This window comes from Caretta caretta, chromosome 1, assembly GCF_965140235.1.
Source record: "Caretta caretta isolate rCarCar2 chromosome 1, rCarCar1.hap1, whole genome shotgun sequence".
Taxonomy (NCBI): Eukaryota; Metazoa; Chordata; order Testudines; family Cheloniidae; genus Caretta; species Caretta caretta.
The window spans coordinates 296,977,692-297,004,136 of NC_134206.1; the positions used below are offsets into that span (position 1 = coordinate 296,977,692).

At 41.0% G+C, this 26,445-nt stretch overlaps 1 protein-coding gene across 2 annotated transcripts in view; it reads right to left on the reverse strand.

Annotated features, from left to right (window-relative positions):
• The window catches only part of ARID2 (AT-rich interaction domain 2), a 183,667-nt gene that overhangs the window by 34,202 nt on the left and 123,020 nt on the right, over nucleotides 1-26,445 (reverse strand). For both annotated transcript variants that reach the window (XM_075124390.1, XM_048835986.2), the window contains exons 14-16: nucleotides 25,624-25,823; nucleotides 22,329-25,189; nucleotides 5,069-5,217 (exon numbers count right to left, since the gene is read on the reverse strand). In XM_075124390.1, coding sequence (XP_074980491.1) covers nucleotides 5,069-5,217; nucleotides 22,329-25,189; nucleotides 25,624-25,823 — 3,210 coding nt within the window. The remainder of the gene's footprint in view (nucleotides 1-5,068; nucleotides 5,218-22,328; nucleotides 25,190-25,623; nucleotides 25,824-26,445) is intronic.

Consider the following 26,445-nt stretch of genomic DNA (forward strand, 5'->3'; position numbering starts at 1 on the left):
AAAGCTGGGATCAAGCCAACAAATAACCTTATCTTTACAGAATAGTAAATGGAGAATCAGCCATAAGACCATTTTGTTCACTCATCTTTCTGGCAGATGTTATAGCAACAATTAAAGACATTTTAATAGATAAAATAATGTGAAGAACACTCAGCAAAAGGTTCAAAGGGTGGTTTCATCAGCATGGCTAGAACCAAACTGAAATGTCAAGAAGGGACAGGCTCTCTCAAAGGAGGATACATATTAGATAAGCCCTTCATAAACATCTTAATAATATTATGTACAAACAGTGATCTACCATCAAGTATGAAAGGCAGAAATTGCTGCCAAATGAATCCTTAATGATGAATTACATAACCCTTCAGACTTTAAAAACATCAAATATTACAGAACACAAAGTATGGATATTGAAGCAGGAGAGCTTCCCTTGCCAGTCATTCAAGTCACAAATCTGGGCCACTTTGACTTGTAACATTGTCTGGTTCACTGCTTCCTAGTATTAATCAGCATATTGTGAACAGCCAAGAAACAAGACTACTGAAGATCAGATAGAGTCAAAGTCCAATCACCCATGCCATCAGATGGAGGGACTGTAGGTCCAGATGAAGAATCCTCCCCTCCTACTGAGACACAGATCTGGCGACAGAGGAAGATGCATGAAGACTCCACCGAACAGTTGGAGGAGATTGATATACTATTGCTGGCACAGCAAAGCTGAGACGACGAGAATCATCCTCTTCCTATCCTGATGTATTTTCCTTACCACATGCTGGATCAATGGAACAGGGAAAAAGCAAAACATCTGACAGAGATTGGCTATCCCTGCCAACTCTGGAGCAGAAGAGGTGACACTTCTTTTGAACCTTGTTGCAAACAGGTCCACATCTGTTTGACCCCATCTAGCAAATATGTCACGAACCAACTGCTTCTTCAGAGACCACCCACACATCTGAGGCAGTGTCTGCTGAGATGGTCTGCAGTCACACTGCTCTCTCTTGCCAGATGCAGGGCCAATGGAAACACACTGTGGAGGATGCAACAATCCTATAACCTTATTGCTTCTGCACAAAGAGGAGAAGAGTGAGCTCTCCTCTGCTTGTTGACTAACACATTGCAGAAGTACTGCCCATTACTAATTGCACCACTGTTCCCTGCACACAAAAAAGGAATGATCTGAGGGCTAGATGAATGGCTCAACTCCAACACATTGATTTGCAGAATCTTCTCCTGATGAGACAATGTCCTCGAACAGCCAGATGATTCAGATATCAGAATGTCTCTGAAGACATTCATATTAATTAATCACCACTCCAAGGAAAGTAAGATGTTTGGAGGTATAATGACCTACAAGTGAAAACTTTCCTGACTTGAAAATAAACGTGAGACATCCAGTGCTGCAGAGGCCTCATTCTCAGATGGGCAAAAGGAGTCACATATGTAGCTGTCACCATGAGACCCAGAAAAAAAGATTATTTTATTATGGATACTCCTGAGCATCGCAAATACACTACCTCAACCTCAGAAACCAGTCCTCTGGTCCAAAGGCCCTCCCTTGCACGAGTATAGAACCTATTAACAGAATTTTCTGAGTCTGGCATAGATTTGATTTTGAGGTATTGATGAGAAGACCCAGGTCCAACAATAGATTGGTTGTAACGGCAATATTGCTTAACGGGTCCTTGTATGCAGTGGCCTTCTATAGGTAATCATTCAAATAAACGTAAGCAAAACTATCTTGCCTTCTCAGATGAGCAGCTACCAGAGAGAGACATTTTGTAAATACTCAGGGTGCTGCTGAGTGGGCAAATGGCAGCACTTTGTATTGGAAATGGCATCTTGTCACCACACATTCCAGGTTTTTGCTATGAATGAGACTTGCTGAAATGTGAAAATATGCATATTTTAAATTGAGAGTCGTGAACAAATCTAAAAGGAAAGGGAAGGGATTATGGAGGCAGAGGTTAACATATGGAACCAAATTTCCAAACGTACTTGGTTCCTTAAATTCAAGACTACACGAACCCCTCCAACCTTCTTTCTTCTGTACCAGAAAATACTGTGAATAAACCCCCTAACCTCTGAGATGTTCTGGCACCTTTTTGACTGCCTGTCAGAAGCAATTATTTATTTCTAAAAGAAGAATATCCTTGTGAGAATGGTCCCTGAAAAGGGAGAGGTGGGTGTAATTGTTAGGGGGTAGTTTCTCAAATTGTACGTCATAGCCCTTTTCTATCATTTCTATAACCCACTGATCCAATGTAATTCATCTCCAAGTGCCGATAAAAATGAGCTAGCCTGTCTCCAAACAAAACGGTAGAAAGGTCCTGACTGAATGGTTCTTGACTCTTGAACGTCCCATCAAATCTGCAGTCTGGTGTTTTGTGAGAAGGATAACACAGAGATGGCGTTTGGATTTAGACTACAACTTAAAATGCCTTCTCTTATGAGGACTGATATGAAGGGGGCTGTGGTAACTTTGGTGCCTTTGAATGGCCCCAAAATAAGAGGACTGGGGCCCTTATGTAATGAAAGGAAGGAATTGGAGGTCTCTTGGACCCTGGATCCCAAAAACATCCTGATCCTGAGAGTCTGGCCTCAATGGCCTCCTTAAGTGGCAGGACCTGTAGAGAAGTCTGCCTATCCTTGCAGGCCCTGGGTATAAAGGTCCAACAGATGGAACATGCAGAAGGAAAAAGTTGCCTTCTCCCAGGCACCTGACGCACATGGTCATTTGACGCCGGGAAAACATCTGGGTATGATGCACATCATTTAAAACCTGAATTCTTCTTCAGTTCCGCTATAACCCTGACTTACAAAAAAAACAAACAAACTAACTACACTAAGCTAACTAACTAACCCCAACAAACAAACAAACATCAAGGAGAAAAGACTCTGGATCCGAAGATACCGAAGTGGTACACTTCTGTCCGTGCAAGCGGTTGGAAGGAACTGGGGTGGTAAAGGGTGCTCAGTCCCTTATATATCTTTGTCTCAGGACTTCGGGAGATGCCAAGAGGAGGGGTTGGGGGTATGAGAATGCTCTAACAGACACTGCTGGGAGCAAGGTTCTACCATAAGGCACCACAAGATGACACAGTACCCATAAGCGTAAAGATGCAGAGCCACTCAAAGTAGTAGTATCGGTTACATCTTCCAAATGTACTTCAGAGGACCTTTTGAAACTGCAGGACCACACCCGAAAACTCATACTAAAAACCAAAGATACCGAGAAAGATCTATGCAATAAAATAAATAAATCACAGATAACTTAACACTAAATATATAGACAGACCATTTTTCAGAAAATGTAGCAAAATATATTTAAACAAAGTAGACACTAAAGGTCAATTTTAACAGTGAAAAGCTACCAGAATGAAGAAGATATTTGAGAAACAAATTCGTAGATGTATGGCTCCTGCAAACTCCATTGTAAAAAAAGGAACAAAGGATTACTCATCAATGCATACTGTACTCATAGTATATGCAACCCAGGCTGAATAGCAGAGCTTTTTTAAAAAATAAAGTATTTGGTAATCAAGTAATTAATAAGGATCCTGGATGCCATTCAAGATATCATCAGAGGAGCATGGCTCCATAGATACATTTATTGTTAGAAAAAAAAGAGAAGACATTTCTAAGATAGTCTGAATTCATCTTTATATAATAGTCCATAATATTATCTTACATTTATATAGTATCTGTCATTCTAAAGGATCTCAAAGGCCTTCACAAGCTTTTTAAGTACAAGAATTATATCACCTACCAATGAAACACAGTCACCTCTGAGGTGGAAACATGGCAGTTATTTAACTGCACATAAGAACAAAGTACTATTCAGAGGACGGATCCAAAACCCATTTGATGTCTTTCCATTTATTTCAATGGATTTTTATGACATCTTAGAGAAGAAAATTAAGAATACCACATCAAAGAAGAGCTCTATGTAAGTTCAAAAGCTTGTCTCTTCCGCCAACAGAAGTTGATGCAATAAAAGATATTATCTCACCCACCTTGTCTTGCTAATATCAAACTGAAGTCACCACAGAAATTTTTCGTAGATAGACAGTAACTAGCTTTCCTCCATATCAAATTCATATGCCTCATCTTCACCTTCAGAGTCATCCCAATTCCACATGCTAATATCTCACCCCTAGTTGCATACTACTGCCCTGAGCGTACCCTACATTCTGACAAATCAGTTCAGCTCCCTTTGTCTCCTCCTAAGTGTGCTCTCACATCTTCGCTCATGACACTGCCAGTTCCTTCAAACCCGTGTTACGCAACCTCTCTTCTTTCCTTCCAAATCACCATTACATTTTGCTATTATCTTTCAATCATCAGCTTTCACCCCATATTTACTCTAGACATTGACCCTAAATCTGATATATTATTTTAAAAAGAACTGTCAAGAAGCATGTGTAGCAATTTGCTTATGCTCTTACACTTCTGTAATGCTCATCCAAGCATGCCCTTCTTCCTCACTCTTGTTTTATTTTTTTAAAAACAATTCCTAGCTGTGTTGTCTATTTTAGAGTGTAAGCAACTTGAGTCAGAGATTTGTCTCATTTAATTGCTTCCGAATCCCCAAAGCACTCAATTAAAACAGGAGTTTGGCTAGGACATAAAAGGTGCACACCCCTTGCAAAACTGGAAATATGAGAAAGGAACACATTTAATGTTTCAAAGCTGGCTGAATAAAAAGAAAAGAGTAACTGTTCCTATATTTGTAATGCAGAACTTCAAAATTAGGGAATACAGTTATTGTGACTTACATAATTACATACAAATATTTTAGTCTTCACTGAAGTAACTTTAGATAAAAAGCAATTCACAATGTATACATTAGCTGCTTTGAAAAATGGTATTGAGAAGTTGCAAATCTGCACTCCCTCCACCTCAACTCCAACTTCTTTTGAAATTTTAATATTTTTTTCACTCATCAGATGACTGATACAGTGTAGACACACTTCAGGAAAGAGAACAGATAATAATTTCAGAGATCATATTCCAAATAAGAGCTTCTGCAATATGTTAGAGTAAACTGTTGTTAAATAAAAGAGCTATTTACTTTTTACAAGATTGCCACAGACACATGAAGTTCTGTCCAGGTTTTTTCACTTGCTCGCCATGTTGACTTGGTATTGGATATGAAGAAGGCTGCAAATTGATCTGCTGGCCCTGTACTTGCACTGTTGGTACTGGTGTCACAGGTGTACTCTGTAGAAAAGTTTCAAACACAAAGGGTTAAAACAACATACTAGAAGATAAAAACACACACTTTCCAGTTTATTCTATTGCTTTTTATACTACACTGTATTAACAATGAAGTTTTAGATTTTAACCCAATGAACTTTGAGTAAGTGGTAACATATGTAGTAGTGAAACTAGAGGAAAATATTATTTGATAACCCTTGAATTATGTTTTGTACAGATTCTTCTGATATCTTAAATTGCTGTAATTTATGCACAAATTCAAATACTGAATTATGAATCAGAGGAACACAATAGTTGGTTACTTCTGCAGCATCTACATAGGCAGCTTTTTAAAAAGTAAATTTTTTTACCTTTAGCAATAAACAAAACATGCACATTAGCAATAGCTATACAGGAGTGGTAACTTTATAGTGAAGAGTCATATTATTAATTATTCGAGAGTGTAGTTTAAAGTATGAGTTACACAATTTTTGGAGACCTGAACATACTTTAGACAAGGGGTAGGTAACCTATGGCACGGGTGCCGAAGGCGGCACACAAGCTGATTTTCAGTGGCACTCACACTGCCCGGGTCCCGGCCACCAGTCCGGGGGGCTCTGCATTTTAATTTAATTTTAAATGAAGTTTCTTAAACATTTTAAAAACCTTATTTACTTTACATACAACAATAGTTTAGTTATATGTTATAGATTTATAGAAAGAGACCCTCTAAAAACGTTAAAATGTATTACTGGCACGCGAAACCTTAAATTAGAGTGAATAAATGAAGACTCGGCACACCACTTCTGAAAGGCTGCCGACCCCTGCTTTAGACCTTTTCTGTTCTGCTTACAAGGAATATTGTTCACTAACCCAATATACCTAGAACACCTAAACTGAAACCTTTCACAGAAGATTCAATGCACTATCTTTACAAGTCAGTAACTAGGTAGGTAAAAATGAGGTATCAAAAGTTACTACCACTTTTGAAAAATCTCACCCCCTGACTCTCTCTCTCAAATGTAAAATTCACCCAGTGTGATTTTGTTAGTGCATGGAGGACGAAAGGACTTTCTCATGGACTCCACACGAGCAAAGATTCTTTGAGTTCCTGTAAAAAAGTTAGCTTACGTACCGTTATAGAGAATACTAGAAGCCTAGCATTCCTGACCAACCATATAACATAACAATGTGCTTTAAGAGAAAGTAAAACCATTTCAGTACGGAAACCCACCCTCCACCCCCCAGTGTTTCAAGGGACTGTTTTTAAAAATGAGTAAAAATGATCTTTTTTCCCTTTACAGGTCATTTTTAAAACTCGGTATGTGCCTTTTTTGTTCTTTATGATATATAAAGAAAGGCTGAATTGTGCATTCCCCTACCCTCAAAAAGGAGTATGTTTTCTGAACAACAGAAATTCAACAATTTATTTGTTTAATTTAATGCTAAAAGAGCTCATGATGACCTTCAATGAGAACTCCTCAAAAAATAAAAACTTGACACTCCTAATTTTCCTAAGGTTAAAAACCAAAAACAGCAGTGTGTGTAAAAGAACCAAATAAACCCACCTTTCAGACTTCCCTTTATATACAGAATCACAGAAATAGAGGTCCCTTCCAGTCCTAATGAAGTCATCAGTTCCAGCCTCCTGTGCTGTGGCAGGCCCACCTAAACTAGACCATCCCTGACAGGTGTTTGCTCAACCTGTTTTTAAAACCCTTCAATAATGGGATTCCACAACCTCCCTTGGAAACCTATTTCCAGAGCTTAACTACCTGTATAGTTAGAAAGTTTTCCCCACTATCAACCTAAATCTTCTGTGGAGCATATTAAGCCTATTACTTATTGTCAAACCTTCAATGGACCTGGAGAACAATTGATCACATCCTCTTTGTAACAGCCCTTAACATATTTGAAAACTGTTACTCCTCTCAGTCTTCCTTTCTCAAGACTAAACACGCTCAGTTTTTTTAACCTTTCGCCAAAGGTCAGATTTTCTACACCATTCATCATTTTTGTTGCTTTCCTCTGGACTCTCTCCAATTTGTCCACATCCTTCCTAAAGTGTGATGCCCAAAATTGGACAGAGTACTCCAGGTGAGGCCTGTTAAATTCTGAGCAGAGCAGGACATTTACCACACACAACACTCTTGTTTATACACTCAATAATGATATTAGCCTTTTTTGCAGCTGCATCACATTGCTGAGTCATATTCATAACCCCCAGATCCTTTTCAGCAATACCACCACCGAGCCATTTATTCCCAATTTTGTAGTTGTGCATTAGATTTTTCACAAGTGAAGTATTCTGCATTGTATTTATTAAATTTCATCTTGTTGATTTCAGACCAATTCTCCAATTTGTCAAAGTAATTTTGAATTCTAATCCTGTCCTCCAAAGTGCTTGCAACCCCTCCCAACTTAGTGTCATATACAACATTTACAAACACACTCTCCACTCCATTAGACAAGTCATTAATGCAAATATTGAACAATACCAGACTCAGGACTGATCTCTGTGGGATCCCACTTTTGACAGCGAACTACTGATAACTACTCCAGGTAGTCTTTCAACCACTTGCGGGCTCACCTTATAGTAATTTCATTTAACCAACATTTGCTTAGTTTGCTTATGAGAATGTCATGTGGGACTGTGTCAAAAGCCTTACTAAAATCAAGATTTATCACATCTTCTGTTTCCCCACATCCACTAGGCCAGTAATCCAGTCAAAGAAGGAAATTAGGTTGGTTTGGCATGATCTGTCCTTGCAAAATCCATGCTGGCTACTCTTTATAACTCTATTATCCTTCAGGTGCTTACAAACTGATTGTTTAATAATTTGTTCCAGTATTTTTCTAGGTATCAGTGTTAGGCTGGCTGGTCTATAATACTCCAGATCCTGTGTATTCCCCCTTTATAAAGATAGGTACTGTGTTTTTCTTCTCTAGTCTTTTGGGATCTCACCTGTCCTCCAGGAGTTCTCAAAGATAATTGCTAATGGTTCAAGATTGCTTCTCCTAATTCCTTAAATACTCAAGGATGAATTTCACCAAGCCCTGACAATCTGAATAAATCTAACTTATCTAAATATTCTTTAGCCTGTTCTTTTCCTATTTTGGCTTGCATTCCTTCTGCTTTGTTGTTAATATTACTCGTGTTCAGTATCTGGACACCATTAACCTTTCAGAGAATACTGAAGCAAAATAGGCTTAAATACATCAGCTTTCTTGATGCCATCAGCTCTCCTACCCCACTCAGTTGAGAGCATACACTTTCCTTCATCTTTCTCTTACTCCTAATGTATTTAAAGAACCTCTTCTGATTGCCTTTTATGTCCCTTACTAGTTCTAACTCATTTTGTGCTTTAGACTTTCTGATTTTGTTAGTACATGCCTGCACTATTCTTTTGTACTCCTCTTTAGCAATGTGTACATCATGAGGGAGAAAAAGGACAAGGCTCATTTTTTTCTTTTCAAGTCACCTTCAAAAATTATGTACAATACTTTGCTTAAGTCTTTTCAACATCGTTTCTCAGTATTTCTAGATTAGTGTTATGGGAACTGAAATCAACAAACTATTTAACATGTTTCATTTGTAAACTATACTTATATGGTTTTCTCTGCTGTTGCTTGCAGGTACCATATAGAGTACTCATCAGTTAGTTACTCAGGAAATACCAATTCTGGCAAACCACAGGTAAGCACTATTGGAATTGCCAAAACAATAAAACAAAAATAAATTTGCAAACCATGAAAGACAGGAAGGGGACAGACTACAAAAAAACATTATGAAATGTATGTAGCGCCTATGGTCCATGAGTTAAAAAAATATGTCTGCTGCTGACTGAAGACGAGGCATTGATGTCCAACTATTCATAAATAAGAATAACTTTGAGATTATATAACAATTTTCATCTTAGAATCACAAAGCTATTTTACAAGTACTAAACAATGAATCCTCACAAAACACCTTATGTTGTAGGCAAATTCAAGTGGACACTATATGAATGACATTAAACAACATTAAAAGAAAATTAAGATTGCAAAATCAAACACTCAAAAGTTAGATTGCCCATGCAACCTTAATTTGCCCCCCTTGTGCATATGGATTATGATACAGTCTTTAATTACACAATTACATTTTTCCACAGGACCCCTGCTTCATTCAATATACAGGACAGGCTGTGCTTCCAGAATAAGTCAGGGTTCTGTAATGAAGGACACTTGTCTGTAAACCCCCACCTTGTTTGTTGCTAGACTTCGCACCCTTAATATTCTTTTAACATCTTTTTAACTGTAATTTCCTAAATTTAAAAAAACTGAAAAACAGAAATTTAATCCTGCAGAACCATATTGAATCCCCAAATAGGTCACCAGTAGGGTTGGGATCTTTAGATACGCAATACAGATCTCTACCACTTGAGTTCATGGAGTATCTGGTAGCAGTAGAAGGCTATTTTCTATGTGGACCTAACACTAGATGGAGATAAACCAGAGGTGGGCAAACTACATCCTGCAGGCCTCATTCGGCCTGTGTGACTGCCCTGCCCGGGCCCTAAGCTCCTGGCTCAGGAGGCTAGCCCCCGGCCCCTCCCTTGCTGTTCCCTCCTCCCCCGCAGCCATGCTGCCACACGGCGCAATGCTCTGGGCGGCAGAGCTTCAGAGCCCGGCCTGACCCGGTGCTCTGTGTTGTGCAGCACGGCTGCCTGTCCTGGTGCAGCCGCGCCCCCAGCCACCGGTGCTCCAGGCAGCGCGGTAAGGGGGCAGGGAGCAGGGACGGAGTTGGATAGAGGGCAGGGGACTTCAAAGAGTGGTCAGGGGCGTGGATGGGGGCAGGGTGCTCAGAGGGCGGGGAACGGGGGTTGAATGGGGGCGGGGTCCCAGGAAGGCAGTCAGGAAGGAGGGGGGGTTGAATGGGGTGGTGGGGGGCAGTTAGGGGCAGGGGCAGTTAGGGGCGAGGGGTCTGGGGGCGGTCAGGGAGAAGAGGTGGTTGGATGGGGCAGGGGTCCTGGGGGGGCAGTCAGGAAGGGGGAGAGGTTGGATAGGACAGTGGGGGGCAGTTAGGGGCGGGGGGTCTAGGGACTGTCAGGGGACTGAGAGCGTGGGGAGTGGGGGTGAATGGGGCAGGGGTTTCCGGGGGACCATCAGGGAACAGGGGGGGTTGCATGGGGCAGGAGTCCCGGGGGGATTGTCAGGGGGTGAGAAGTGGGGGGGTCAGATGGGGGCGGGGGCCAGCCATGCCTGGCTGCTTGGGGAGGCACAGCCTCCCCTAACTGGCCCGCCATACAATTTCAGAAACCTGATGCGCTCTCAGGCCAAAAAGTTTGCCTGCCCCTGAGATAGACACACATACTTTGGCAGTGGGTTTTCACAGCTATTTGCTAGATCATCAGGAATGTAGAGACTCCAGAATTCTGGGTTCAATTCCAGGTTGTATAGAGGAGTGTTCTCTAATGGTTACAGACCCTTCTGCTCCTAGCACCCTTCCCCCCACCAACAGCTGCTAACCCACTGGCTCCTGATCATCTTCCTTCCCCTCCCCCATCCCTGCCTGGCTCCTGACTCCATTCCTATCCTCCCCACTCTGTGGCTCCTGCCCTCCCACACTCTTCTCCTATCCTCGCTCCTTCCCTTCTTCCCATCCACTCTGTTTCTGCTCTGTCGTCTGCCCCCATCTTCTCCCTCCTGTTCTTAACACACACCTCCCACCGGTTCCTATCCTCCCTCTGAATTCCTGTTGCTGTCCCCCTGCCCTGCATCTCTTCCCCTTTCCCCCACACTGCTCCTCATGCCTCTGCATTTCTTTAGGCAACTTCCTCCTTCTCCTCCATGCTGCCTGGCTACCACCAGGGGAGCACTAAGAGCACTGGAAAGAGTCTCCCCGCTCTCAGTTCCTATGCCTGGTGACACAGCAGCTCCTACAGCCCAGGGACGGATCATGCTCAGTTCCTCTGTAGAGATAGCATATGTGAGAGTCTGGTGAGCACAAAGGAGCAGCGAAGAGATGGAGCTGGAAATGGAGATGGAATCATTGGAAAATGTAGCTGTCAAATTCTAACAGAAATCTACTGAGCATGTGGGAACCGAGATTTTTCAGCAAACTATAATTTGGCCAAATGTTGGCAGTTTCATGGGGACGACAAAAGGCACATCCCTGATGCCAGAATAATCAATCTCTCCTGCAAAATTTCATAGAGTCATAGAATATCAGGATTAGAAGGGACCTCAGGAGGTCATCTAGTCCAACCCCCTGCTCAAAGCAGGACCAATCCCCAATTTTTGCCCCAGATCCCTAAATGGCCCCCTCAAGGATTGAACTCACAACCCTGGGTTTAGCAGGCCAATGCTCAAACCACTGAGCTATTCCTCCCCCCGCTCAAGTCCCTGCTCCAAAGCATGAAAGCATTAGAGCTCTCAACAAACAGGTTTAACAATTTTTAAACATAATTATATTCCCCCCTTCATTTCATTATAAGAAATGGCTGAAGCGATCTACCAGAAATTTTTAAAAAATCTGTCTGAAACAAATACCTCACATGGAAAATTTCAGCCCAAACTTCTGAAGTTTGGCAAAGTTATAAGCAAATGAAAACATCATCCTATAATGGAAAGTGTTGGGCAACTGTAACTATAGACTTCACTACCTATTCAGTCTGTAATAAAGAACACAACAGTGGCATGCCCAAATTCTCGAGATCATTTCTTGTAGGAGGCACTACTTCCAAAATGCCAGCAGAAGCAGTACGTCTACACTGCAAAGTAAAGGTGTGACTGTAGCATGCGTAGGCATATCCATGTTAGTTTTAATCTAACGGGGTGCAGGCTCCGGGAGGGAGTTTGGGTGTAGGAGGGGACTCTGGGCAGGCATTGGGGTGTGTGGGGGGGGTGAGGGCTCCAGCTTGGGGTGTGGGCTCTGGGGTGGGGCCAGGGATGAGGAGTTTGGGGTGCAGGAGGGGCTCAGGACTGGGGTAGGGGATTGGGGTAAGGGCGGGGTGCAGGCTCCAGGAGGGAGTTTGGGTGCTGGAGGGGGCTCAGGGCTGGAGCAGGGGGTTGGGATGGGCAGGAGGGAGTTCGGGGTCCTGGCTCCCAGGAAGCAGCCGCCAGGTCCCTGCAGCCCCATGGTGAATAGGCAGCCAGGGAGGCTCCGTGCGCTGCCTTTGCACCCACAGACATCATCCCTGCAGCTCCCATTGGTCACGGTTCTCAGCCAATGGGAGCTGCGGAGCTGGCACTCGGGCAGGGACAGTGCACGGAGCTTTCCTGGCCGCCCATGCGCCTGGGAGCCGCAAGAACCTGGCAGCTGCTTCGGGGAGCTGCATGGAGCCAGGGCAGGTAGGGAGTCTGCCTTCATCCCGGGCTTCCTCTGAGCTGCCAACCAGACTTTTAACGACCCAGTCGGCAGTGCCAACCAGAGGCACCAGGGTCCCTTTTCAACCAGGAGTCTGGTTGAAAACTGGATGCCTGGCAACCCTAACAAACACAGATCAAGATGTGCCCTTGAAAATAAATTAACTTCCACCCAAGCTAAACTACAACAACTGCCCTGACTTGGGTCCTGATTCTGCATGCATTTAAGCAGGTGCTTAAATGAGTAGTTCCACTGAAGTTAGTGGTATTACTCACATGCTTAATGCCTAGTCTACACACAAAAGTTGTACTGCTTTATGTATACAGGTATCAAGATGCTTATATGGGAAGGGGAATAAGATATATCAATATACCAAGGCACCATGTATAACTCAATCAACATTATGGGTTGTACCAGTATAACTACAACAGTTTACCAAAAAAATCACACTTCTAACTAAACCTAGTCATATTGCTATAAAGCTGTGTGTAGACAGGCTTAAGTATTTATAGGCTCGGGGTTTGAGAATGGATCATCCTTTGGTGTGTCTTCTGGGATTTAACAATTGAACTACTTATTTTTACATTTAGATTATGCTATTAGGGGAGCACATACAGTATTGTGTTTGCAGTAAAACTATCTTCCATTTATTTAGTGCCTCTCATCCAAAAAAGGTCTGAAGTGCCTTACAAACTTGTTGTGAATGGGAATTTGTTCCACACAGGAAAGCCCCTGGAACCACACACAGACCTACTGACTCCCTGGGGGTTAGTCCAATAGTATGGAACAAGTTGTGGGATTGGGGCTTAAAACTAATAAATGACATACTAGAATCACTTCAGCACTGAAATATAGCCACTTTTAGGGAGATATATAGCAACTGAAACATTTTAATAAGGCTTTTTTTACTCCCCTGTTGATAATTACAATGGTCTTTTCAGCATTGCCAAGACCTGTTATCTACTTGGGATTTAGTCACTGGTGGCCTCCAGAAGGTGTAGGTGCACTGATGCAAATCCTCAGGTTTAGACAAGTAAAGCCAAGATTTGGCTAGCTTAATTTACCCCTCCTCAAACAAGCTGAGCTACATGGGTTGCTGACCACCAATGGCTGAATCAGGGCTGATCCCACACAGAGACAAGGCCTAATTGAAGGATTGTTTTAATTAGCTCCTTTTACACAGCACTGTGGCACAGCAGACTCTACTAGTTTGCCTTTCAGGAGGTCAGACTAGATAATCTAGTGGTCTCTTCTAGCCTTGGAATCTATGACTGTATTCAGGGGGAACACTGAAAGTGACTGTATAGAAAGCATTCTCAAATACACAAAGTGAAACTGAGAAAAACTGTTTTGCTAAATTCTTACAGTTACAATAATCTTAGGTGTTACTTTTAACTATAGCAGTTACAAAATGTTCACTGTTAAACAAGTTGATTGTTTAAGAGAGCAAGTGAAGATACCATAACAGGAATCAACATATGCTATAGATTATGAGCAGGATTTAAATAACAGAGTTATGAATCTTTCTCCCTGTGCCAAAGACTCAAATATGTAGTGATGGAAACAGATATGATTGGCGTCCTGGGATAACAACACCAGCTGCACTATTCTCAAAGCACACACCTTGAGCTAAACCATTGATGCTGACTTTGAAAGCAGCTGTTTGTTCACTCAGCCACCCAGCTGGAGGTAAGACCTTATGATGGCACCCTCCTGAGGATTATAAATTAAAGCATATAAAGAAGGGAAAATATGTAGCATGGCATATTCCATGCTTTAAAACAAACATTCATATGGGCCCCGATCCAGGATAGCACTTAAGCACATGTGCAACTTTAAGCACGTGTTTAAACCCTATTGACTTTGATGGAGTATTCAAATGCTCAAAGTGCTTAAGTACTTTAATGGATCAGGGCCTTACTGTACAGTTCATGCCACACAAAGATTTCCAGGATTAATATAAAGTAGGGCCATCAGGTGATTAAAAAAAGTAATCGCGATAATCGTGCGATTAAAAAATTAATTGGGATTAATTGCGCTGTTATCCAGAAATATTTAAAATAAATGGTATTCTATTGTTTAACAGTGCAATTAATCGTTAAACAATAGAATACCATTTATTTTAAATATTTTTCGATGTTTACTATATTTTCAAATATATTAATTTCAATTACAACACAGAATACAAAGTGTACAGTGCTCACTTTATATTTATTTTTGATTACGAATATTTGCACTGTAAAAAAAAAATTGTATTTTTCAATTCACCTCATACAAGTACTGTGGTCCAACCTCTTTATCATGAAAGTTGAACTTACAAAAGTAGAATTATGAAAAAAAAACTGCATTCAAAAATAAAACAATGTAAAACTTTAGAGCCTACAAGTCCTCTCAGTCCTACTTCTTAGTCAGCCAATCACTTAGACAAACAAGGTTGGTTACTATTGGCAGGAGATAATGCTGCCTGCTTCTTGTTTACAATGTCACCTGAAAGTGAGAACAGGTGTTCCCATAGCACTGTTGTGGCCAGCGTTGCAAGACATTTACATGCCAGATAAGCTAAAGATTCGTATGTCCGTTCATGCTTCAACCACCATTCCAGAGGACATGCTTCCATGCTGATGATGGGTTCTGCTTGATAACGATCCAAAGCAGTGCACAGAACTGACACATGTTCATTTTCATTATCTGAGTCAGATGCCACCAGCAAAAGGTTGATTTTCTTTTTTGGTGGTTTGGGTTCTGTAGTTTCCACATCAGAGAGCTGCTCTTTTAAGATTTCTGAAAGCGTGCTTCACACCTCGTACCTCTCAGATTTTGGACGGCACTTCAGATTCTTAAACCTTGGGTCGAGTGCTGTAGCTATTTTTAGAAATCTCACATTGGTACCTTCTTTGCATTTGTCAAATCTGCTGTGAAAGTGTTCTTAAAATGAACACATGCTGGGTCATGATCCGAGACTGCTATAACATGAAATATATGCAAAATGTGGGTAAAACAGAGTGGGTAAAATACAATTCTCCCCCTAAGGAGTACAGTCACAAATTTAATTGACGAATTATTTTTTTAACGAGCATCATCAGCATGTCCTCTGGAATGGTGGCCGAAGCATGAAGAGGCATACGAATATTTAGCATATGTTGCATGTAAATACCTTGCAACGCCGGCTACAAAAGTGCCATGCGAATGATGCCTGTTCTTACTTTTAGGTGACGTTGTAAATAAGAAGCAGGCAGCAGTATCTCCCATCAATGTAAACAAACTTGTTTGTCTTAGCGATTGGCAGAATAAGATGTAGGACTGAGTGGACTTGTAGGCTCTAAAGGTTTACACAGTTTTGTTTTTGAGGGCAGTTTTGTAACCAAAAAAAAAAAAAATCTGTATTTATAAGTTACACTTTCACGATTAAGAGATTGCACTTCAGTACTTGTATGAGGTGAACTGAAATTTTTTTTATCATTTATTATTTTTTATCATTTTTACAATATATATATTTGTAATAAAAATACTAATATAAAGTGAGCACTGTTGTAACTGAAATCAATATTGAAAATGTTGAAAAACACCCAAAAATATTTATTAAATTTTAATTGGTATTCTAATGTTATAAGTGCGATTAATTGTTTTAATTGTGATTAATTTTTGAGTTAATCACGTGACTTAACTGTGATTAATTGACAGCCCTAATATAAAGCATAGGAGAGAGACAAGGTGGATGAGGTAATATTTTTGATTGGACCAACTTCTGTTGGTGAAGGAGACAAGTTTTTGAGCTTACAGAGCTCTTTTTCTAATATCCTGGGACCAACACAGCTACAACCACACTGCATATAAAGCATTATATTCTTTTAATTCATGTTGCAATCCATGTCTCATATTTCAGTGTAATCAACCTCCCAACCTCAGGCAACTCTGTTAAAATTGTAAATACCATCTTCGAAATAATGCTTCCTACTATCCTTTAAATTTCAGTTTTAGATAAAATGTAAGCACAAACACAAAGGACCCGGCCTCTACAAAATTCAGCAGTCTACCCTACCGAAACACCTCACTTTTAAAATGACTACTCTAGTCAAAGGGTCTATACTGGGTTTTGAGCCACCAGCGCAGCTACACAAGTGCAAACCCTTTAGATGTTGTGTGTCAATAGAACAGTCAGCTGGAGTAAGTTAGCTGGAGCAAGTTGCAGGAGTGCAAATCATGGTTAATACCAGTGCATTAGCACAGTGGCTAAAATGTAGTGTAGACAAAATAAAGGTAGGAAAAAACAAAACAGCTGGTACACAGTGAACTAGTAAAACCGGTAACGATTCAATTTTACAAAATGGAATACATGATCTATTGAGTTATAATAATTGAGGCCCAGTCTTTCATGCAGCTCCGTATGGCGGACCCCTGTTCTCATGCAGAGCTATTTTCAAGATCAGGTCCTTACTCTACACTTCTGCTCCCTAATAATATATAGATACACACATACACACATGCACATTGTGATTGTCACACGTGTGTGTGTTTGTGTGTACCACTACTTGTGCAGTGAATAGTTATATGAGCAAAATTTTCAAAAACACTGCCGTCATTTACCAGACAAAGTCATAGGACTTAGGAGCCTAAGTTACTTAGCGCTTTTGAAAATTTCACCTTATGTACTCAATGTTCTCAAAATATGATGTTTATCACAGGTAGCTCACATGTGGAAAATAAAAACAGCAGGATTTTGGGGGGTATGAGGGAGGGGTAGGGTAGGGGGACAGGAATTAAAATAAATTTCCTCTTTAATGATAGTAGATTATTGAAGTTCAAATCTAATTGCATCAGTGTGCTTCAGGAGTGAATGACAACCAAATGAAGAGCTTCTGTATTTTAGTAGCTCCAGCTGAGCAGTTCATTTGCTCTGTGGATAGGAATGAATTATGTCTCCTGGGGCTATGCACCTGGTTTCTGGTGCATGGAAACTCAGCCTACTGATCAATGGAAGATTGGAGCCAATGTTTATACTCCTGCTCACAATTTTAGCAGCCTGCTTCCCACTCAAGGATGTTATAAGTGGGCTGCCTTAAGAAAAATGGAAGTGTCTGTTTATGAGGGGGTGAGGATGGTGAGGGAGGGACTGATTTTTTTAAAAAGCCACATAGGTAATTAAGTGTAATTTTCTCCCATCCAAGCATCTGACATGACATTAGAGCATTCTATAAAGCCAATTGGGACAAACTAACTTGGTTATGTTCAACAAATGTTTTGTGGGAGCTTTGGAAAAAAAAAAAGCCGTAAGTAAATTACTCATTTCTTTTTCCTTCTTCATGCACCAGTCCAGCACAATGCCTCAGGGAAGTAACAACCCCTAAACAGAAAACATATAAATAAAGGGAGAGAAAGCCACCAAAGTAAGATGCCAGCTCCCTCCACCCTTCAGGCTACACCTAGGACTGGCTAAATGCAGATGCAAATAGAGATAAACACCTTTAAGCAATGACATGTGTGTCACATGCGCCTGTTTGAGACAATCCAATAAACACGATATTTAAATACAAAATCAAATCCTATATCTATATAATAAGATTCCAGGATTGTCACCCTATGTGTCACTGTAAAGTCTAGAACAGGGGTCGTCAACCTTCGGCATGCAGCCCATCAGGGTAATCTGCTGGCAGGCTGTGAGACATTTTGTTTACATTGACTGTCCGCAGGCACAGCTCCTCGCAGCTCCCAGTGGCTGCGGTTCACCATTCCCGGCCAACCGGAGCTGCAGGAAGCGGCAGCCAGCACGTCCCTGTGGCCCGTGCTGCTTTCCGCTTCTCCTTCATAGGTAATGCTGCTTCATAGATCATGCCGCTTTTCCACTTCTCCTTCATAGGTCATGTTTTCTGTAATCATTTTTGTTACTCTTCTCTGGACTTTTTCCAATTTGTCCCCATCTTTCCTGAAATGAGGCACCCAGAACTGGACACAGTACTCCAGTTGAGGCCTAATCAGTGCGGAGTAGAACGGAAGAATTACTTCTTGTGTCTTGCTTACAACACTTCTGCTAATACATCCCAGAATAATGTTTGCTTTTTTTGCAACAGTGTTACAATGTTGACTCATACTTAGCTTGTGATCTACTCTGTCCCCTAGATCCCGTTCTGCAGTACTCCTTCCTAGGCAATCATTTCCCATTTAGTATGTGTGCAACTGACTGTTCCTTCTTAAGTGGAATACTTTGCATTTGTCCTTATTGAATTTCATCCTATTTACTTCAGACCATTTCTCCAGTTTATCCACATCATTTTGAATTTGAATCCTGTCCTCCGAAGCACTTGCAACCCCTCCCAACTTGTGGTGTCCACAAACTTTATAAGTGTACTCTCTACACCATTATCTAAATCACTGACGATATTGAACAGAACCAGACCCAGAATTGATCCCTGTGGGACCCCACTAGATATGCCCTTCCAGTTTGACTGTGAACCACTGATAACTACTCTCTGGGAACAGTTTTCCAAACAGTTATGCACCCACATTATATTAGCTCCATCTAGTTTGTATTTCCCTAGTTTGTTTATGAGGTCATGTGCAACAGTATCAAAACCCTTACTAAAGTCAAGATATACCAAGTCTTAACGCTTTCCCGCTATCCACAATGCTTATTACCATGTAAAAGAAAGCTATTTGGTTGGTTTGACACAATTTGTTCTTGACAAATCCATATGGACTGTTACCTATCACCTTATCATCTTCTAGGTGTTTGCAAATTGATTGCTTAATTATTTGGTCCATTATCTTTCTGGGTACAGAAGTTAAGCTGACTGGTCTGTAATTACCCGGGTTGTCCTTATTTTCCTTTTTATGGATGGGCACTATATTTGCCCTTTTCCAATGCTCTGGAATCTCATCTTCCAAGACTTTTCAAAGATAATCACTAATGGCTCAGATATCTTCAGTCACCTTCTTGAGTATGCTAGGATGTATTTCATTAGGCCCTGGTGACTTGAAGATATCTAACTAGTCTAAGTAATTTTTAATGTGTTCTTTCCCTATTTTAACCTCTTTTTAGCAAATCATCTTTTGAGTTTCTTTGTTTATCAACCAAACTAACTAATAGAAGCTTCAGTGGAGGTTTTGTGTGTTCCTTTATCTCACTTGACAAAGGCGGTTGGCAGCATGATTCTGTGGAAAGTTGGAGAAATGCAGTAGGGAATAATGGGGGAATGAGAATGGGTAAGGCTGCGATTTAGTCACAGAGGTCACGAAATGCGTGACTTCCAAAGACTTCCGTGACCTCAGCCAGTGCCAGCAGGCAGACCCCCCCGCAGCTCCCGGCCGCCCCGAAGGGAGGCGGGGGGGACCCCACAGCTCCCAGCCACCCCATGGGCAGCAGTGGGGACCCCGCAGCTCTCCGCCTCCATGTTACCCAGGGGGACCCCCCGAGTTCCTGGCCACCCCGCAGCTCCCAGCCACCTCCACGGGTGGCAGGGTGGGCCCCCAGAGCTCTCCATCTCCGTGGGTGCCAGGGGGACCCCCAGAGCTCCCGGTCGCTCCCCTGCCGCCCCAGGAGGCTGTGCTCCCTGCAACTCAGAGCCGCCAGCAGAGAGGGCCCCTGGAGCTGCCCAGGCTCTCCATTTTGTCATGGATATTTTTAGTAAAAGTCAGGGACAGGTCACGGGCTTCTGTGAATTTTTCATTATTGCCCATGACTTTTACTAAAAATATCCATGACGAAATATTAGCCTTAAGAATGAGGCAGAAGAATAAAAACTACCTCAAAAAAGGATGGGGTGTTTTTTTGTTTTTTTTTTTTTTAAGTGTATAGCAGTAGTATGGCAGACCCACAAGTAATATATTTCAAATGGGAAAAAAATCATACATATTTTTCTCTCACTCTCTTCCTCAACAATCTTAAAGAATGACTGTCTGTTAACAGTTCTGAGAAACATTTTCTAATTCGGATCAGCTATGTGTCTAGGGCATAAATATCCACAGTCAATTATTTTAGTTAAAAACAATCAGGTCAATCCTTGATAAGACAGTTCAACATTTTCTATATTGATCGGATCTTTAATGAGGGTACTCAAAAAAACAAAAAACCAAACAAAACAAACAAAAAACCAAAAAAAAAACATCCAAAACCCCCAAACTGCACAAACACCAAAAACCACCCACACTCTGTACTCTAAGCAATGCATAGCTAATGTATCCATTTTGGGGAAAAGATATTACTTACCAAAATCTGGTGAACCCTTATGCTACACATTGGCAATTTTCTTTTGTCATCAAACAACTTTTATTCAAATCAAAGATCATGTGTCAATCAGAATAATATACATATTTGATTTTCATTTAGATTTGCAAAATTTTCACAAAGTATTCTCACAGTTAAAAGAAAATTATTCATCATTACCTAAAGAGATTTCTTGTCTAAAGAGTTAAGGCATCAGACAGATTTCAGTAAAAGTCTAACTTAATGACAGTGCAGGAGTACCACCCTGATTAAGCAGGTATCCGCTTAAGTGGATTCTAGTTATAGCTCTGTTTGTGTCCATAAGTCTGCATCTACTAAATACTAAAAATGAACGAGTATCAAGTAAAAAAAGTTTATTAACTCAATGCCTAAGAACACTAACCCAAACAAACTTTTCTCTGATTTTTCCCTCTCTTTCCACAATCTGTCTTCCTCTTACCACCCTCAAATTAGTGAATATCTCTTTTGCTCTAATTCAGAATATGAAACAGTTTCTTAAAATGAATTATCCATACATGAAATTAAGGGATTTTCTGACCATATGCTGTGCTAAAATAACTAGAGAATGTAAGAATTTTGAATATAATCAGGAATTTTCCTGGAAAATGGTACTGAGATGTGCAAACTGGAATACTCCTATTTACAATAGTACAGTAGGTGCTAAATGTCATATTAAGAATGGACACATACTATAGCCTACACTGGTGGTGAGGTACGAGGAAGCTTGCACTTATAAAGGTAAATAAAATTTAATCTCAAAAAGAAATTAAGACCACTATCCTCCAACCTGATCCATGCAACAGATTATTATGCCTGTGTAGAGTCCATCAGATAGGACTGCAGAATCAGAACCTATGGTGGAAAGAAACTGCATCCTTTTTGACCAATGGACAAACTCTATTTTCTACTGACTGGAATAAATTTAAACAAACATTTATTATCCTTTACGGATCTCCAAACCCAAAAACTTTAACTTTTTTCAGTAAGCTCGAGGACAATGGTAGAAGTATAAGCAACTGAGACATTTTATAATATATATACAGAAATAATTTGAAATTCACTCCTCAGAAATATACTTATGTGAGCTACTAACAAAATGTGTAAGAACAAAATATAAAACACTACACAAAAGTAGAGACTGCCACCTAATAGAACACCTATTCTAAGTGAGGAGGCAAGATATGGACAACTCTGAGAGCAAGAAATGATAAAACAAATAATTTTAAGATTCTAAAATACAAAGGACTATTTTTAACCTTCAAAATAACAAAGCAATTAAATAACAGAAAAGTAAACACAAGGGGTTTTCCCTTGATGCATAATCAAGTTGCAATTTGTTAGACTTTAATCCTTTTAAATAAATTTAAACTATACTACTATAACTGGCATCAAAAACAGAATGAGAAGTATCAGAACAGCTTAAGTAGGAGCACACTAACAGTGATTTTATGAAGATTTGAAATCCCACATGGGGGATAATATTGGAATAGCAAATTTACATTTTGACATATCTGTTTCTTTTACAAACCATATTTGGTAAAATAAACACAAAAAGTTTGCTTAACCTACCTGTGTGACCATGCTTTGTATATATGTTGTTGGATGCTGCTGCTTTTGCTGAACAGCGCTTTCTATTGCTACTTTAGCTACAGTGCTTGGATCCGCTCCAGCTGGCACAGCAACCATAGTTGCACTGCAACCTGCATTGTTGGGGTCACTGATTGTAACAATTCTAACTCCTACTTTATTTGGAATTCCTGGAACAGTTTCCCTATCATTATCCTCCGCTGGCCTCTTTACAGTTTTGCATTCTGCTGTGCCATTAGTAGACCGAACTTCAGATGACAGGGTAGACTGGGACACTCTAGGTCCTGAGTGTGGAACTGCTATGATTTGATGCCCCTGTATAACAGAGGCTGTAGATTGTGGTGAGACAACTACACTTGGGCGTTGCTGAGGCACATCTGAATTCAAACTTGAAGCTAAAGGTCCATTAGGTAAATCAGTGTTGGTACCACTAAGTTGCTGGGTTAACAGTTTTGCAGCTTCCTGTGTACCGCTTACAACAGGTGAACTACTGAAAGTTAATACAGGTCCATTAGAAATCCTTTCCCCTTGATCACCTTTAGCAGTCTCTTGCTGCATGACATCTGAATTCCCTTGTTCCACTGGAGAGATCTCACCATTTCCTACATGATTGGAAGTTTTGTGATTTGGAATGTTTTTGCTCAAATGAGAACCATCTCCTTTATCAAAATCACAGATTCCATTAACTAGGGGCTTCTTCAAATCACTTTTAATTTCCTGTGTGTCCATTTGTTCAAAGTTCTGCTTTCCAGGAGCTCCATTCTCACCCAATTCTAATGATGGCCCGTTACTGACTTGTGAGCACTGATTGGCCTCATTTTGAGTTTTCCCTGAGTTAGAAGGAGGTAGACTGGAGTCATTATACTTTCTCCCATTTAAAAGACTTCCCACCTGCATATCATTTTCCTTTGCATCCCCATTACTGGTATTCACAGCTCCTCTTCGGCAAGAGGGATTTTCCATAACTTCAATTTTACGTTCATGAACGTGTAAACCTGTTGCTTCCTTTGCTTCTTCCTCCTTTTGGCAAATTATTTTATCACCTTTGAATGGAGGAGCAGCAGCACATGGTGATTGTCCAGCTGGAGGTGCTGGAGTAGTTGGAAGTGTTTGCACCTGAAGCCCAACTCCTGTCTGTGTTCCACTCATTGAGATTCCTGCTGGAGCAATGAGCTGAGTTGTATTTCCCTGACTCACAGTTGCAGTAGCAAAACTAGTATTTGGCACAACTGTTATGGTAACCTGGTTGCCAGAAGTCCCTTGGAAAATGGTTGCTGGGCTATTTGAGATCAACTGGCCTGGCAATATTTGTAGATTAGAAATGGGTACTGTTTGTACTGCCCCTTGGGGCTGGATTGCACTCTGGACCAGCTGAACATTTTGCTGTCCAACTAATAGCTGCTGAGCTGGAGACTGTCCTTGAACTCCAAAACTTGGTGCTTGGTTATTAGCCACCTGATAAACCACCTGAGGGCTAGGGGCTCTTGCATTGTTAGGTGGAGGAATCTGTGGAGCTGGGAGTATAAGCTTACCACCAGGAGTTGAAGGGCCTCGTTTTGGAAGAAGCAGCTGTTTTATCAGACTAGATTCTCCAGACGAAGGCTGACCAACTCCTGCATTAGCTTGCTGTGGCTGAACTTGCATTTGTACCGGTTGTTGTTGCTGGACTTGTACTTGTACCTGTTGTTGTGATGGCGCGGGTGAATGTTGCTGCTGTTGCTGCCTCTTCACGGAAAGCATCTGGCTGACAGTAGGAGGGGGTCCTTGTGACTGAGTAGTAGATGGAGATGACATTACTGTAGGAACCTGGTTATTTGTAACTGGTCCAGGAGACGGTGAGGAAGATGGAGTTATGTTTGGTTGTCCAGTCAACTGGACAGTTTGCCCAGCTGGAAGAGAAGCTGGATTAGTTAGCACAATTTGGTGAATGGCTGGTGCATAAGTTTGACCTTGCTGAGCTGGCTGGCTTACAATCACTACACTTTGTTGGGATGGTGGCGGCTGCTGCTGCATGGGTTGCTGTACCACTGTAGGTGGGACTTGCTGAGAAGGTAGAGGCTTTGGAGCAATATTCTGAAACCCTACCCTAGAAGTTTGTGGATTTTGGACACCAGCAATAGTAACCACTTGCCCAGCTGCAACTTGAAAATTCTGTACTGTAGTGGCAGAAACAATATTGGATGCAGAGGTTGTGACATATTGTTGGGGTGCTATGATGACTGTGTCTTGTTGCTGGTTACCAGCAGAGGGCTGCTGAGATGAAGTCTGCAAAGGTTGTGACGATGTAGTGATTAACTGTTGACCCTGTGAAACTGCTGAAGTGCATGCTGGTAGGTTCTGTACTCTGCCAAATATATGACCCTGAGGTACAGCTTGTTGAATTACCGTAACAGGAGTGCCTGAAGGTATCTGTCCTGGTACCACTGCATGTAGTGGAGACTGTTGTTGAATTACAGGTTGGTGGTGAAGCAAAGTCTGAGAACTGACAACAGCAACAGATGGTTGTGGTCCTGCACTGCTGTGATTTTGATTAGAAGCTTGTGCTGCTCCACCTACAGCAATAGTAACAGGAACTGCAGATTGGGAAACCGAGCTCTGTATTACTGTGGCCTTGACTACCTCACAGGAAATTGGAGTTTTATTCTGAATGACAGTCACGGTAGCGTTTTGTTGTTGCTGTGTGTGAACTGAAGGATTTTGTGGAATTCTAGAAATAGTCTGCGCCACAGTGTGAACACCTTGAATTGGAAAAGACATCTGTGTTGCTGTCAGATTTGAAGACTGGTTGTTAACTGGGGTCCTCTGAAAATGGTTTCCTACACTTTGTGGTCCATGTGGGATTCCTGTTGACCCAAACGAAATAAAAAAAATCAGAAGTCTGAATGCAAAAATCCAAACCAAACCAAAACAGTCCCACCCCCACACCTCAAAGCAAAACACACAAATATAAAGAATCAAAAATCCCAAATTTGAAATTATCATTACAGCCAAGTGAAGTAGTTTCTAAACTCAGCTATAGCATGTCCGGATTAGTGGTGGACATAAGAGTGGCTTGTCTGGTGACTTGCAAATTTAGGGATTAGGTGTCAAATGCTAGGCAGTATCTACCCAGATACTACTTAGTAACACTATCATCCAACACTATAAAGCATTAAACAAAAAAATTAAACAAATAGTTTCTAAAAACTTCTTTTCACTGAAGTTTACTTTGTTTTACCTAGTTTCAGAAGCAACAAAAATGGCTGCCACATAAAATATAATGTAAAAGATAAAGAACCTGCTGGTGAAGGAGACGGAGATACATCAGGAATAGAATCAACCCGGACGACAGGGGTAGCAGAAGTTGGTTGTTGCTGATAGTACATCTGAATGGGAAGTGGTATAGCTCTCCTTTTAACTCCTACTACGTGTATATGTGCCTGCCCGTTGTTATTTGGATCCTCTACTCTCTTCACTGTGTGATTTGGAAAGACAGTTCTGCCAAACACAAACATACAGCTATATACATAACAAAAATTCAGTCCTTTCACAGTGTTATTTTTTTTCCTCTTTCTTTTCATTTTTAGCACATTGACTCTGTTCTGTACGTAGAGAGGACAAAGACAAACATATATACAAAAACTAAGAAGTCAAATACTTCATTGAGTACCTAACTGCAAAATCTAGATCCAGGATACTAATGTTAGTCAGTTAGGGTTCAACCTCTGCCAAAAAGAGAAGGAATGGGCATGGGAAATCTCCATTCTATTTTTCAAACAGAAGAGTATTTTTCAATGGCTAATATTTGGTGACAGCATCTGTTTCTGTTTCTGCAGAGTTGCAGCCTGTCATGTGTCTTCTCACCAGAGTGAGATGCTCAGATGCTTTTTTTAGAAGACTACCTCCTTGGGGACTGAAAGGTTCACCAGAATTAGCATTTACAATGGACAAGAGAAATGAAAACTGTAACCCCCAAAAGCTAAAAGTGGAAGAAATATATGGCCAAACACATACAGCAAGCTCTAACAAAGTCTTTACAAAGAACAAAATAATTGCATTGAACTATCAAACTTTTTTTTTTTTTTACTTAAAATTCCAAATGCTAACAGATCAGAGCAGT